This window comes from Borostomias antarcticus (assembly GCF_949987555.1).
Source record: "Borostomias antarcticus genome assembly, chromosome: 13".
NCBI lineage: Eukaryota > Metazoa > Chordata > Actinopteri > Stomiiformes > Stomiidae > Borostomias > Borostomias antarcticus.
In genome coordinates this window covers 21,003,434-21,019,203 of record NC_140246.1, presented here as the reverse complement: position 1 = coordinate 21,019,203, position 15,770 = coordinate 21,003,434, and the positions used below count along the sequence as shown (strand labels likewise).

The window sequence follows — 15,770 nt, the reverse complement described above, 5'->3', positions numbered from 1 at the left end:
CAACCCTAACCCAGCACTCTAACCCAGCACTCTAACCCAGCACTCTAACCCAGCAATCTAACAACCCTAACCCAGCACTCTAACCCAGCACTCTAACCCAGCACTCTAACCCAGCACTCTAAGAACTCTAACCCGGCACTCTAAGAACCCTAACCCAGCACTCTAACCCAGCACTCTAACCCAGCACTCTAAGAACCCTAACCCAGCACTCTAACCCAGCACTCTAAGAACCCTAACCCAGCACTCTAAGAACCCTAACCCAGCACTCTAACCCAGCACTCTAACCCAGCACTCTAAGAACTCTAACCCAGCACTCTAAGAACCCTAACCCAGCACTCTAACCCAGCACTCTAACCCAGCACTCTAAGAACCCTAACCCAGCACTCTAACCCTGCACTCTAACCCAGCACTCTAACCCAGCACTCTAACCCTGTGGACAGGAGCCACATCTATCCTATATATGTGTGTGTGTGTGTGTGTGTGTGTGTGTGTGTGTGTGTGTGTGTGTGTGTGTGTGTGCGTGTGTGTGTGCGCGTGTCCACTAGATAGTATTCTTCCTCTCACTATTGTAATAGAAAAGAGCAGCATTCTTTTTGTTGTGACATAATTCATAATCTTCCTCTCTCTCCCTGGGCCACGTCAGGAAAACAGGGATATTCAAGTGATATTACAATATTGGTTATGGAGGCATATGCGACTACAGGAGTTGGCGATTAAACTCGAAACCATTTTAGCACGAGAGATTAGTAGATCAGTAGGCTGTTATGACAACAGGGGAATTGTGACCTCTCTATCCCCAGAGGAGGCTTTTGGTGGCGTCAGCAGTCAGTTAAATGTTGAGATGATGGAACAGGAGAGACATCATTCAGGGAATCAAGAGGAGAGTGAGAGAGAGGTGAGAGAGAGAGAGAGAGGGTTGAGGGGAAAGCAAGGAGAGTTTGGCATGAACACAGGGTGTAAAGATGAGGGTCTTGCAGTGAAGGGTCAGGGGTCAGGGCACCTTTCCAGGGGGCAACAGAGAGTGACGATGAGGGGCGAGGGCGGGGGTTGAAGTGACGGGTGAGGGAGAACAGGGGTGAGGGGTGAGAGTTAGGGGGTCATGATGAGGGTCGGGGGGGGGCCGTCGTCGTCATCGGCGCCGTACTCACGTTTCCGGAGGGATCTTCATCTGAGCGTGAGCGGACCAGCAGAGCCAGCTGGAACAGATAATCCACAGCAGGGCCGGCCGGCGTGTCTGCCCCCGCGACCGCGTCCCAGAATACCCGGCGACACCGCTCCGGCAGCCCATGACTCCGCCCCTCCGTTCGTCCCGTCCGCCGGGCTCGCCTGGATCGACACGCCACGGACACTCCTGCCAAGTGCGGAGGAACGTCCGGTTAGGATGTCTGGCACGGCCCGGGTGGCAGAACGAGGGTCCAGGGCACACAGACCAGGTTCTGTAGGGAGAGAAGCAGAGAGGATCCCGGTGTGGTTGTGGTTGTTGTTGCTGGTGGTGGCGGTAGGAGGAGTTCTAACAACTGTGTTCTCATGTCAGCTCAAAAGAACCCGCGGGAACAGGAGCAGACGTTCTCCCACGGAAGGTTTCAGGGAGAAAAAGTTCAGAGCCGCGGCCCCTCGCATCGCCCCCCCCCCCCCCCTCCCCAAACTAACGTCACCGACGGCTCCCCCCCTCTCTCTCCGCTCGTCTGCTCATCCCTCCGTTCCTCTTCACTCCTCCATGCTCACTCGCTCACTCCCACACCGGTCGGGGGGGAAAAAGATTGACGGAAAGTAGCACCGGTGTCCCGCTTCTTAACCCACGCCTTAGTTAAAGGGGTATTCCAACACGTTTGCCCTCCTTAGTTAAAGGGGTATTCCAACACGTTTCCCCCCAATGACACACACGCGCTCTCCTGAGAGCAACCGCAGTCCTAGAGCAGGACGCACACACACACACACACACACACACACACTGTCCGACAGACAGCACTCTGTAGCAGCAGTATAACTTTGTAGCCCTAGCTCTCCATGCACGGTGTCGAGTGAGACAGAGGGTCCAGGCCAGGGTTAGGGTTAGCGTAGGGTTAAGGTAGGGTTAGGTAGTCCGTGTCCAGCTGATGCCCTGGGTAGATGCCGGACGCTATCTGCCCTGCCGTCTGGACGCTCTGAGGAGAGTTGGAGCATAATCCTCCAGGATTAAATCCCTCCTCCCTCTCTCTCTCTATCACGCTCGCTCTCTCTCTCTATACGTCCATCTCTCTCCCTCTCTCTCTCCCCCTCTCTCTCCCTCTCCCCCTCTCTCTCCCTCTCTCTCTATATATGTCCATCTCTCCCTCTCTCTATACTGTATATATGTCTCTCTCTCTCTTTCTCTCATCCCTCTCTCCATAATGCTCTATCTAAATATGTCCATCTCTCTCTCCCTCTCTCTCTACTGTAGCTCAGTCTCTCTCTCTCCCTCTCTTCTCTCTCTCTCTCAGTCACTCTCTCTTTCTCTTCCCCTCTCTCCCTAGCTGACACTCTCTCTCTCTCTCCCCCTCTCTCCTTCTCCAGTTTACAGAGCTGCGAGGGGAGGGAGGTATAGAGAGGAAGGGAGGAGGGGACAGGGGGGAAATGACTTAGGAAAAGAGCGGGGAGGAAAGCATGACTGGATAAGGGTTATATGGTGGAGGGATGGTGGATAGTCAATTCAATTCAATTCAATTCAATTCAATTCAATTCAATTCAATTCAATTCAATTCAATTCAATTCAATTCAATTCAATTCAATTCAATAGCCTTTATTTATACTCAAAGGCCACTGAGGTTGCCCTCATTTGTGGGGGTATTGTGAAGGGATGGTGGATAGGGGGGTATGGTGGAGGGATGGTGGATAGGGGGGTATGGTGGAGGGATGGTGGATAGGGGGTCATGGTGGAGGGATGGTGGATAGGGGGGATGGTGGAGGGATGGTGGATAGGGGGGTATGGTGGAGGGATGGTGGATAGGGGGGATGGTGGAGGGATGGTGGATAGGGGGGTATGGTGGAGGGATGGTGGATAGGGGGGGTATGGTGGAGGGATGGTGGATAGGGGGGTATGGTGGAGGGATGGTGGATAGGGGGGGTATGGTGGATAGGGGGGGTATGGTGGAGGGATGGTGGATAGGGGGGATGGTGGAGGGATGGTGGATAGGGGGGGATGGTGGAGGGATGGTGGATAGGGGGGGTATGGTGGAGGGATGGTGGATAGGGGGGTATGGTGGAGGGATGGTGGATAGGGGGGTATGGTGGAGGGATGGTGGATAGGGGGGGATGGTGGATAGGGGGGATGGTGGAGGGATGGTGGATAGGGGGGGATGGTGGAGGGATGGTGGATAGGGGGGGGATGGTGAAGGGATGGTGGATAGGGGGGGATGGTGGAGGGATGGTGGATAGGGGGGTATGGTGGAGGGATGGTGGATAGGGGGGGTATGGTGGATAGGGGGGGTATGGTGGAGGGATGGTGGATAGGGGGGGTATGGTGGAGGGATGGTGGGAGAGGGGCAGGATGATGGGAGGGTATGTCTGGGTGGGGGGCGTGGAGGGGGTGTGGAGGATTATAGTAATTTCTGGAGACAGGTTTGTGTCGTCCAATCAGTGAAAATGGAGTATAAAAGCTGTGGAAGCTCCGTAAGTAAACTGACTGAGACACCTAGCGGACCCTTACCACACACACACGCACGCACGCACACGCACACGCACTACACACACACACACACACACACACACGCACGCACGCACGCACGCATACACACACACACACACACACACACACTTAAAAGTACTTTTTTTTTTTATTAAAGAAAGAGCTGTATTTTTTTTAATGTTCTTTTTCTAACGTTTGATAAAGATAAAACCGATATGTTCCCATGCCTGAGTTCTGATATGCTCCGGATCTGACAAATTATTTATTTGTGTTTAGCCTGTTATTTATCGTTTTTACGTGATCTTGCTTTATCTCTTTTATTGCTCTTACTGTACCTGGTCATGCTTTTATCATATTTTTCTGCTTTTTATTTTTTACCCTGTTATCTGATAGTTCATTTATATCTTTTAATTTGCTATTTTTATGTAAATCACTTTTAGCTGCATTGTATGTCATGAAAGGTGCTATAGAAAAGTAAATCTTGACATGTGCACGTTTGAAGTGCCTAATGTAAGAATGTAAATGCAACTGTTGGTCTATGTTGATCTTAGATGCTCCATTTTGAAGATCCCTCTGGAGCAGCTATGTGGTGAAAGAAAGAAACAGTGCTCCTACTGTACTGTACCACTTTGATGCAGACAGAACCAGCGTGCTCTGGACTATGCCATCCTGGAACTCCACCCAAAGTCAGTGGACCCAAAAGAGAGGTTTAGTGCACTTCCACCAGGTCTGCTCTGTAGGTATGGACCAGTACCAGACAGGGGGAGGCCTGCCTCATTGGACATCCGGGTGGAGAGATAAAAAAACTGGATCCCACATGCGTCATTGAGAGGGAGAATAGAGCAGAGGCTGTGAACAAGCATAGAGCAGAGAATCTATCCATGATCTTTACAATAAACGACTTGCTCACAACAGAGGACATCAAACATCTCACGAAGGGAACGGACAGAGTTGTGACTTAGAGCACCTGCTTCTACCTTGGGTCTTCTGGTTCTCTGATGGTTTTGGACGGGTTTTCGGTTTGCACACAGCTGGCTTCTTCTAGCCTTAGGTCACCAAGAGCGATCACAGTGTGATTGAGTATGCCCACCGTTTGGAAGACATCATGAAGAGCTTTGTGAGGCGCTTGGAAGAGAATGAAAGAGAAGACATTAGGGAAAGAGTAGAGAAAGTGTTAGGAGAGACTCTCTACGAAAAACTTTTCAATCCATCAGATGATGGTCTTGATCCTATAGACCTGTGTTGAAGATCAGGAGTAATGGATGAACTTCTCTCTTTAATCTGCATCTTCTCAAAGTCAAGACTAACATGATCTACACTAACATGATCTACTCCATGAATGTTTAGCAAGTAAACACAAAATACTGACTGGAGGCTACTGACTGTTTTATATTTGGTTGGTCCATGGCAATATTTTTGACCATGTTTATATTACTTTAATTATTTAATTGCTGTGTTTATCAACATTTGTGTTACTTTTTAAATGATTATCTTTCATTTCATTTTCTTTTGAAGAGCTGTACTGGTTGAATCATTATTCAGACCTGACATTGTTGATGTCTTGAGTTACTAGGGGGCTTTGATCATTGATACAGTTGGAAGAGAGCCAGCTGTTATCCAGTAATTCTAGACCTGGTTTCAAGGGATACTACTGTACATTCACGGTTATTCACTGTTAACCGTAGTTAACTCATACTCACCAAGAGTACCAGTTGACAGTTGGATTTATAAGGGATCACATGGGGTATAAATGTATCACTGCAGTGCTAACAGGCTGTCATGTGTGACTTTGATTATTAAATGCATTGTTGATTACTACACTGCTGTGTCCCGTTTTATGTCTGTCTCAAGTTGATTTATTTCGGTCTGAAGCGCGTTTAAGAAAAAATAGTGATGTGTTTACACAGAGGGCATAGCATGTGTTACAATCCGGTCACACACACCAAGACATGTAATGTAAAACACACACAGATTTGCACATACTCCTAGCAACAACAAAAAACAAACTAAGGGCACAAAAATAAAATGCAAACATTTACAGTACCTTCTACTGTGTAACATTCAAACTCAATCCCCCACAATCCATCAGCATGTGGAAGAGGAGAAGTTACTCACCTGTCTCTCCTCAGGTTGAGTCCAGTAGAAACCCTGGTGAAGACTCTCCTAGCACTCTCACTGGATCTCAACCTTACTGGTGAGGCCTGCTCAATGTCCTCACAACGGCGAAATAACTTCCAAAAAAAGTCTACAAAGAGTAGTAGTAGAGCCCGCTGAAGCTAACGGTAGAGTACAGTAGTAGTGACATTAGAAAGGCGTAGTTGTTGATGTAGAAGCTCTCCTGTGCACATTCCGGTCGAAACGGAAACAGAGAGCGCCCTGCACTCAAAACGACAGACCCTCCCTATCACACACACAAGCACGTTACGTACCTCCAGAGCCACATTGATTGGTCAACAGCAGGGCTAGGAGTCAGCAAAACCGCTAGTGTGGAACCCTCTTGGTCCCATGGGAAGGGTGGGAGTGAGGGGTCTTGGAGGGGGGGGGGGGTAGTCAGCAGAGTGGGTGGGGAACATGTGACTGAGGGAGGATAGAGCAGGAGGTGTGTGTGTGTTCTGTACATTCCTGAGTAAGGAGGTTCCTCCTTAGGTCCTCCTGGGTCTGAACGCACTACTACAAAAGAGCAGGAAATACAAACAGCCAGACTCACACACTGTCCCACCATCAAAGGGCTAGTTCCCTGTCTCCCGGCTAGGCCTGGGAGTGAGAGGGTTAGTCCGGGGCTAGGCCTGGGAGTGAGAGGGTTAGTCCGGGGCTAGGCCTGGGAGTGAGAGGGTTAGTCCGGGGCTAGGCCTGGGAGTGAGAGGGTTAGTCCGGGGCTAGGCCTGGGAGTGAGAGGGTTAGTCCGGGGCTAGGCCTGGGAGTGAGAGGGTTAGTCCGGGGCTAGGCCTGGGAGTGAGAGGGTTACTCCGGGGATGGGGTGTATCTGAGAACACAGTTACATCCTCTCCAGACACGACTCTTTCCTGTCCCTTTATCTGTGTATCTGCTCCAATGCTGGGGTGATGACATTTTCTTTCACCAGGTGACTAAAGTGACTCTGTCCTCAGCGGAGGGGAGAAAAACACTGCAGGGCTGAGTAGACCGGCTGGGCTGTAGACTTCTGTAGACTAGCTGCCGGCTGGTGTGAACTAGCTGTAGACTGTAGATTAGCTGTAGACTAGATGTAGGCTGTGTTGTCGACTAGTTGTAGACTGGTGTAGATTAGCTGTAGACTGTAGATTACTTGTAGACTAGCTGTAGGCTGTGCTCTAGACTAGCTGTAGACTGATGTAGAGCTGTAGACTGTAGATTACTTGTAGACTAGCTGTAGGCTGTGCTCTAGACTAGCTGTAGACTGGTGCAAACTAGCTGTAAACTAGCTGTAGACTGCTGTAGACTAGCTGTAAACTGATGTAAACTAACTGTGGGCTGTGCTGTAGACTAGCTGTAGGGTAGCTGTAGACTAGCTGTGGGTGGTGCTGTAAACTATCTCTAGCCTGTGCTGTGTTGTAGACTACTATAGACTGTAAAAGACTGTTTTGAGCTGACTGTAGAATGTGTGTGTGTCACAGAGTGTCTGACCCAGAGTAGCATGGCGGGAGAGATAAACAGATGGCTGTGTGTGTGTGTGTGTGTGTGTGTGTGTGTGTGTGTGTGTGTGTGTGTGTAAGAACTGCACTAAGTGACAGCTCATTCTGACTGGTCTCCAGAGTGTGTGTGGTCTCTGAGGGTCTACCCTGAGCATCCCAACCGTCCAATCAGTCCTCATCACTCTCTGTCCGTCACGGTCCGCTGTGGCACTGGCTGACATGCCTCTCACATCAAAATCCCTTCAGATCGGAGAAATCAATCTAGTCTATTATTTATTTGTTATATATATATTTATTCATTATATATATATATTTATTCGTTATAATTTTTGCTATGGATTACTCATTCAAGAGGTGACGGTTTAAGAGCAAGTAAAAAGCAGAAATGTACCAGTGATAAAGGCAAGTCATACTGTAGTCACCGTGGTTCTCTCACACACAAACAGAAACACGGTCCAGTGATCCAGCCTGGCGTGGCCTTCCTGTCTGGCCAAGCCAGAATAACAGTGACGCGCCCGACTCGGTTGTTCTGCATTTGCCGACTGAAGCACAGAGAGCATCGATTAGATCTCTTAGGAGAAGCTACAGTAGCTGGTTTCATTAGTCAGCATAGAGTCATCTACTGTACCGCCATGAACAATCTAGAAAATAATATTTTGACAGAGATGTAAAACTAAATCAATGAAACACTTTGTACGCTATATAAATACTCCCACGGGGAGTTGCCATTGCCTGAATGCACTGTCAATACAGTCACAATTCTCTCTCTCTCTCTCTCTCCACCTTCACTTCTCTCCCTACCTCTTTTAGAGAACCCCCCCCATCACACTAATAATTGGGTAGTGTTTGCTGTGCTTGGGTGGGTCTGAATGGATTAGCGTATTGGAGAAACCAACGTAGCGTTGAGGTGCAGCACTAATTGGTGCTGAGGTGACGAAACCACTGGAGGGCCCAGCGGGACGACCTCTGCTCACACCAGAGGATGTGATGAAGAGGAGGGTGATGAAGATGATGAAGAACTGGGCCTGCTCCATCCTCCCAAAGCCTCACTCGTTGAGGGTCAACTCAAAACATAATCAGAAATAAGCCGTGTTGAGGTAACCATCTTGAGCACTGATGGTGAAGTCCAGCATGGTGCTCCTTGCTGTCCAGGACAGGTACAGTATCAGCCAGCTGTCTCTACAGTTGACCTAACTACAGGAGTTGGCACAAAAACATGCATGTTTGGGAGCATGATGCTGACTATTCAGATTTTGAAGCCCTTTAACACTACTAAAACTCTCCACAACTCAAGGCATTTCAATATTTCTCATTGCAGTATTTTATTTATCTTCTTTTCACTCATGCTTGTATAATAAAACATCCCAATGTATATACCTCATATACATATATACATGGATACAGTATACAAATGGAAATGAGGTGACCTTGAACGTTTTAGGCTGTCTTTTAGGCTCTCTTCTCCCTGTACACTAGGGGTCATCAAGTAAAGTTCTAAGAGGTCCATTTTGATAAAGTGGCCTCAAGCCAGTGTCCGGTGGTGATGCGTGCGTTTTTGCACAGATTTGCATATTCCTATCAAATTATTGTATAGCAGCAAGTATGTTACTGTGAAATACGCATAGAAGTTAAAATATTGTTCACTTCAGTTGTATGGTCCCCAACTTACTTTAAAATCAAATGAAGTAGGCTACATTACAACAATATTTCAACCTGTTTATTGAAACTTCACATTTAGGAGGGATTTCACATTTAGGAGGGATTATAAATAAAAAGTAGGCTACTATAAACTTGAGTAAAATGAGGTCTACATTTAAAAACAAGGTAGCTTTTGAAATATATGAGACAAACAGGTTTAGAGCTACCTGCGGGGAGAATGAATATATACAACTCGGTCCATTCTTGATGGAACGCCCTATTTTCATCATCTATTTATATATCATTACTGATGTTACTTCTGTCTTGGAGTATCTTACTTCCCTCTTCGTTTGTTGTTACGTTTCTCTGGTCATGGAGTATCCAACTTCAACTAATGTTAGCAAGGAATCGCTCTGATTACAGTAACGTTAACGATAGCTAGGCTGTCATGTGTAGACTGGTTGGCGTCAGGCAATTAACATGCAGATTCCATTGGCTAGTGACGCATGAGATAGTAAACAAATGCCGTTATATACTACAAAGGCTGCGCAGGCTCAAACTAGTTGCCTATGCTCCGTCAAAAGGGAGAAATTCTCATTGATTTATCGGGTTATAGACGCGGTCCGTATTGGATGGCTTCTGGGTCCGGATCCGGACCGTGGTCCGCCTGTTGGTGATGGCTGCTGTACACTGTAAACAGCTCTTTCTTTCACAGATTACACCCCCCCGCCCGGACCTTGGCCGGGTCATAGTAGGAGAGGGAGCGAGCCACAGCGGGCCGGAACCCCCCGGGCCTGATGACCTCTGACCCCAACCCGGGCCCCAGTACTGGTCCAGTCAGGGGGGAGACCGGCTCTGCTGGAGGCTGGGATCCAAACAGAGCAGCCAGAGAGAGATGCCTGGGTGAGAAGAGAGGGAGGGAAGGACAGAGAGAGAGAGAGAGGGAGGGAAGGAGAGAGAGAGAGGGATGGAGGAAGAGAGCCCGTGGTAAGGCTCCTTCAGCAAGTCAAACCGACTGTCTCCTACTAAATTGACTTTCTCTTGTAAATCCAAACCATAAAGTAATTTGGTTGAGGTTGAGGTTCTCATTCCTTGGAGGAGACTGGGTAATGTAGTTTCATCCAATCCATAAAGTAATTTGGATTAGGCTCTGTGACTCATTCCTCTTCCATCCCAAAACAATTGACTATTTAATGGGTTTCCATTTTTCCTTATATGCATGTAATCTTTCAATTTTCCTTTGTCCTTTCTGACAACCTCTTTACCCCTCTAACGTCATCTTTTCACCCCAGCCTTCTTTTAACCCCATAACCTTTTATTAATAAAACAAACAACTAATCTCCTTATGTAGATACTCCCTGTATTTTTAACTTAACCTTCAAGTTTTGGGAGAGAGCATTGTACCACAAAATCCAAACCTGAAGCCACTACCTGGGGGGCGGAGCAGGAGTATAAAAGGAGCCTCACACATCTCAAGACAACCAGAAGACCATTGGAGCCACAGAGGGAGTATGCACAAGGAGTTCCAGCTGTCTTCACTTATGCCGCGTTCCAGATAGGATTTGAGCCTGTAAATTACGACTTCAAGTCACTACTCACAACTTCATAGCGTTCCAGGCAGACTGTCTGAATGCGTGGCATTCTGGATAAATGTAAACAAGCCGATATGGTAAAAGCTTGAGATTTGGCTCATTATCAGAGCTGGCAAGCTAAACATTGTATGCCTAATTTCGCTATGCTAAGAAATTGTACATTACATTTTATTTATTGACATCATCGACTTTTTGCCGTTTGCATGGTCACGTTCAGGTTTACCTTAATGTTAGCTAGCTAGCACTAGCTATCTCTTGTCAACATATTTGGCATCAATACATACACATAGCAGATTGTAGTGCATTATCGTTTGTATTATTTTGATTACAACGTACAAATTTACTTTACGTTGCCCTAAAGTTATCTTTGTCGCCATACCCATGGGGGCTGCCATCTTGCTTAGAGGGCTGTGTGACGTCAGAGAGCGCAACTGGGAGTACATCGATCTGGTACGAGTTCACGGGTGGGAAGTTACGGGTTTGACTGCCATTCCAGTGCATTTTCACGTGTAGAAGGTCGGAAAAACACAAGTTACGGGTTGCCTGGAACGCGGCATTAGAAGCAACTCTATTGACATTTACCCCGCCCCCTTTAGGCTTCCCTAGCACCCCTATTCCCAATATCAGGATCTCTCTCCCCTTTCTCTTATGACCTCCTACAGTAGCGAAACGTCAGGTCTGCCCCATTGCTAAGGATTGTATTTGTTTTACTTGCTTTGAGCAGTGCTTTTAGTTGTGGATTTTGAGTGTGTGGTACACTTTATGCTTTTATACTTTTACCAATAAAGTTACAGCTTTTAGAACAGAATATGGAGGGCCACAGCCACCATTGAGCCACAGAACACCAGGCCTCCATCCAGCCTCATCTTCACCTCGAGACCCTAAAAACCTACTTGGAACACTATTTTTCTCTGGACTCTCATGCACATCTGTTTCGAGCCCTACAGCCCTGTAGGAACCCAGGAGACCAAGACAACCAAGGTCATCCACCCCAGGAGCTGTTTGAGGCATCCCACACAGCCAAAGGCAGTAAGAGCCCTCACTAACACTAATACACCACATTTGCTACCCTATATTCTGTTTTTTATTGGTGTAGATTGTTTTGTTTAAATTGTTTGTACCATGCCGTATTCTAATGGGCACAGATCTGCTTTGCAAACTAGGTTTCCAGATGTGTTGTGACTCCAACAGTGTTACTATCATCCAGCCCAGGTAACACCACCACACGACATCATGTTTATGGAGCCTTAATCTAGTTTGACATATTCTTGGAATATTGTAACAAGGATCAGACATCACTCCAACTTATCAGGCTGTTCTCAAATATTTACTCCTGTTATGTTTATGTACCACTGGCACATGATCTTGATTTCTGAGAAAACCTGGTTTTAACCACAAGGTTAGGGAGGGGGATTGGGCACCCCTGAACCTAGCCTTGAATTGCAAAGTTCCAAGGGCACGTTAAAGAGGTTATATAGTGCTGGGGAGAAGACTGAAGGCCCCCGTGTCTGGTGAAGTATGAATCAACATACTGCCCTGGTACCGCTTAGTCAGCACTGTGTCGCCGTTAAGGGGTTGGCACGGTGTGGTACGTGGACGACAGTCCACACCTAGCAGAGGGGCGTGATAGACGACCTCTGTGAATAGGCAAGGCTGGTGAAAACGGTAAAAGTCCTAATATCCATAGCAAAGTGGAATTGGGATCAGACGGTCGGTTCCTAACTGGGTGGCTGGTAACCACTACAGTCTCTGGGATCGCTATCGACTGGGTCACCGGCTAGGCAAGTCGCAGATGGCAGTAAGACCACAAGATGGCCGCTGCGCTCAGCTCAATGTACAGTCAGGCCACTACAAGCCAAAAGCGAATGCGTTAGTAGGCGAGTAGTGCTTCTGTGATCGGTGGGCTTTGAAAAGAAGACACCGGGAAGCAGAAGGCTGAACTCTCATTCCAGGGGAGCCTGGCTTGAGGCCTCGGACGGAAAGGGGTCTAGCCCTGGGTGGAAGGTCCGAAAGACTTTGTTTTGTTTCCCCAAAGCAGGACCAGTCTCATGCCATATGAAGGAGATATGATAGAATATTGGCTTGGACTTAACTATGTTCTAAAGATATTTTCAACAGAGTGATGATAACCATTCCTGACACGAGAGATTCCTGCAGCATCTTAAGCCTGGGGATTGGGTCCTGATCCGCGACCACAGACGGAAGAGCTGGAACTCGCCCAGGTGGCTCGGCCCATACCAGGTTTTACTCACCATGCAGATGGCTGTCAGAGTAGCTGAGAGGACTTCGTGGGTCCATGCGAGCCATTGCCGGGGCGTCCCAGACCAAGGAGCAGAAGACGATCCACCAAGGGATCGTAACCACCAGGATGCTGAAGAAGATGCAACCGAACCAGCGATCTCAAGGGCCAAAGTAATGGGCCACCACACTGTGATTTCCTCTGAGGAGGAGCTATTGAATGAGGAGTGACCTTGCCTGTCACCTCTTTCTCATGGTCGTTATGACAACGTGGACAAGCTCAACAGCCATGACCTCACAAAATACATCACACACTCACGCACACACTGGAACCCACATTGAACATTCAGACAATGAGACATTGAAGCTGCGATCCAGAAGAGTCGCCGCCTTGTTTTTTCCAATGACATTCTATTGTCCACAACAGAAGTGAATGACCACTTTGAAAATTATCTTGAAGAAATGTATGGTATTTGTTTAGAAGATTTATAATGTTTTGAAACATGAGCTGGTAAATGGTTTTGAAAGTTTAATTCTATGGGTTTTTCCTCTAACTGAACAGGAGTTTTTTTTTCCCCTTTCCAGAATCTTGGCAGTTTTAGATTAGTAATCATGTCATCTTTTTACCTTGTTTCCGTCAAATTTTGAAGCAAGGATTGTTGGTGCATGGTTGCATGTGGAGAGAAAATAATTTAGAGTTTGTTAAATTTTCAGGCATCTTTATTCTACTCCACCTAGTGGGGTAAAGAGATTACTTCCTTTCCACATGTGTAACATTAAAGGAAAAGGACAATAAAAATTTCATGTTTAGCCCTATTCCTGGCTTCCCTGGCATGTATCTGACTAGTACAGGTTAAAATATTTCTGTTTTGTGCAGTACAGAGTTCTGTGTCAATAACGTTGGTGTGCGCGCCCTGGCTCGTTGCTAGCTATGGGAGCACTCGAAAAACTCTAAAAAGTATGATATACGTGGATTTCAAGTTCGGGAAATACATGGTTTATGCTTACCAAGCTCTGAAGTCGTCCTGTAAACACCATTTTATATACATAGGTCCTTTTGCCTCTGCATTTCGAAACAACAGTAACTTGTAAACAGTTCTAATTTCACCGACAACAGCCATCCCTTCACGCTGTAAACCTCCACGAAATTCATCAGAATCCGAGGTTTACAGCGTGAAGGGATGGCTGTTGTATGTTCAGTGAAATTAGTACTGTTTACAAGTTACTGTTGTAGAGGCGAAAGGACCTAGGGTGTTTACAGGACGACTTCAGAGCTTGGTAAGCATAAACCATGTAATTCCTGAACTTGAAATCCACGTATATCAGGACATCATCCAGGACACATTCGTAATGCATAGCGAGATGTGCAACATATTCAAATTTTGTCCAACTAGGACCATTTTTGGTGATTTTTGAAATGTATACATTTCAACAGCTCGACATTTGGCCTTGAAAGGTCGGACCGGATCCCTTTCAACCTCAGGTGTACTCATCGTAGGAGTGTGAACAACATATAAAAAAGTGGTGTTGTAAGTTCTGTTGTACCACCATGGCCCATTCCTGGGACAACCCACAGGTTGACCCAGCACGAAACGACATCATCCCCGGCCAACCAAGGAGTGCTTTTGGGATAAATGTCCCCGAAAATGCATCACGGTCCTCGAATCGTTAGGGTACTAGAATCGGACCCAGATAGCAAGCGGATCTGGGCCATATACTGGCCAGATCTGGCCCTTGTGGCTTAGTTCCGGCCCATATATGGCCCAGAATCATTACACATCCGCTTGCTATCTGGGGAGTAGGTGGTTGACGGGAATTGGCCTGCCAACGGGAGACCTTTTGGCAAAAATATCCACAAATGCATCAGGGTACCCGAATCGGAGAGGGCGGAGCCCCAGGTGATTGACGGGACATCTCCGGCCGACATTTTGGGTAGAACGTTACCTAAATTGGATTGAAGTCCCCGGAATCGGATCAGGAGGATGGGAGGGAATTTTTGCAGAATGTTACCTAAAATGGATCGAGGTCCCCGAAATTGGAGCAGGAGGCACCCTCTGGTGATAATGCTGGCAACGCGTGTACCCAATTCGGATGACCAGTCCAGATCCCTACCGTGTCCTTAGGGAAAGGTTCCCAAATGGAGTCCACTTCGGTAGCCCTTATACACCCAAGTGGACAAAATGCACCCCAATGTAAGGGAACCTTAGGGAACCTTTAGTCCTTTGTGGACACATTGTTGTGCCGATGTGCAAAATGCACCAGGGGGAAGCAGAGGATAAGGAATGGCCGATCAATGGGTTTTAATGCAGTTTTCTCCTTTGTGCTGCCTGCGTCCACAAGGGTATCTTTAGGCCATTGGGGACTGTTTGAGGCCAATTGTTTCTCGTTTGTCCAGTTGACATCTGGGATGGTTCTGATGGTCCAGCTCTATCCAAATTGGAACCTTTAGGCCGTTTGGGATTCTTTGATGCCGAATGAGTCTCTTGGTGTCCAGATCGGATTCCTATAGTCCGATTGCATCGGAAGAGGTGTCGTTCTTCCAACTGGGATCATGTTATGTTAAATGAGCCCTGGGAACCCTGGATTTCACACAGAGGCCCTACAACAACAGTGCAAAACAAATAATTATCTGAGTCATTGGTCAAAAAAAGAAGTTGTTTTTAGGTTCTGATTTGACAGTTAACAGGATCTGACAGGTAACAGGAGATGACCTGTCTTGGTTTGGACCTGCTATAAGCTTTCTAAAAATGTATCATGGTCCAATCAATAAGGGTCCAATTTAGTTGGTCTCAGGTTGTGCTAAAACCCCCAGATACCAAGTTGCAAAGCTCCACTTCACAAGGAAGTGTCCCATTTTGCGGTTCTGGTACTTCCAAAGGTTGAATCAACTCAAAACCACTGTAGCTGGAACCGGGGCATGCTTAAACTCCCTTGCACCAAGTTTCAAAGCTTCACTTTGATAGGATGTGTCCAAAATTGGGCCGTCCATTTAGAAGAAAAAAAAACAACCCAAATGGACAGTGCGGTTCT

The 15,770-nt window shown here is 47.2% G+C and overlaps 1 protein-coding gene across 1 annotated transcript in view; it reads right to left on the bottom strand.

The window, feature by feature from the left end:
• The window catches only part of LOC311317051 (voltage-dependent calcium channel subunit alpha-2/delta-4-like), a gene marked incomplete at both ends in the record, with an annotated part of 55,439 nt that extends 40,772 nt beyond the window's left edge, over positions 1-14,667 (bottom strand). Inside the window, 3 exons of the mRNA XM_084448049.1 lie at positions 1,149-1,326; positions 12,755-12,901; positions 14,613-14,667. Of these exons, the coding sequence (XP_084304175.1) occupies positions 1,149-1,326; positions 12,755-12,901; positions 14,613-14,667 (380 nt within the window). The remainder of the gene's footprint in view (positions 1-1,148; positions 1,327-12,754; positions 12,902-14,612) is intronic.
• Positions 14,668-15,770: the final 1,103 nt, after the last annotated feature.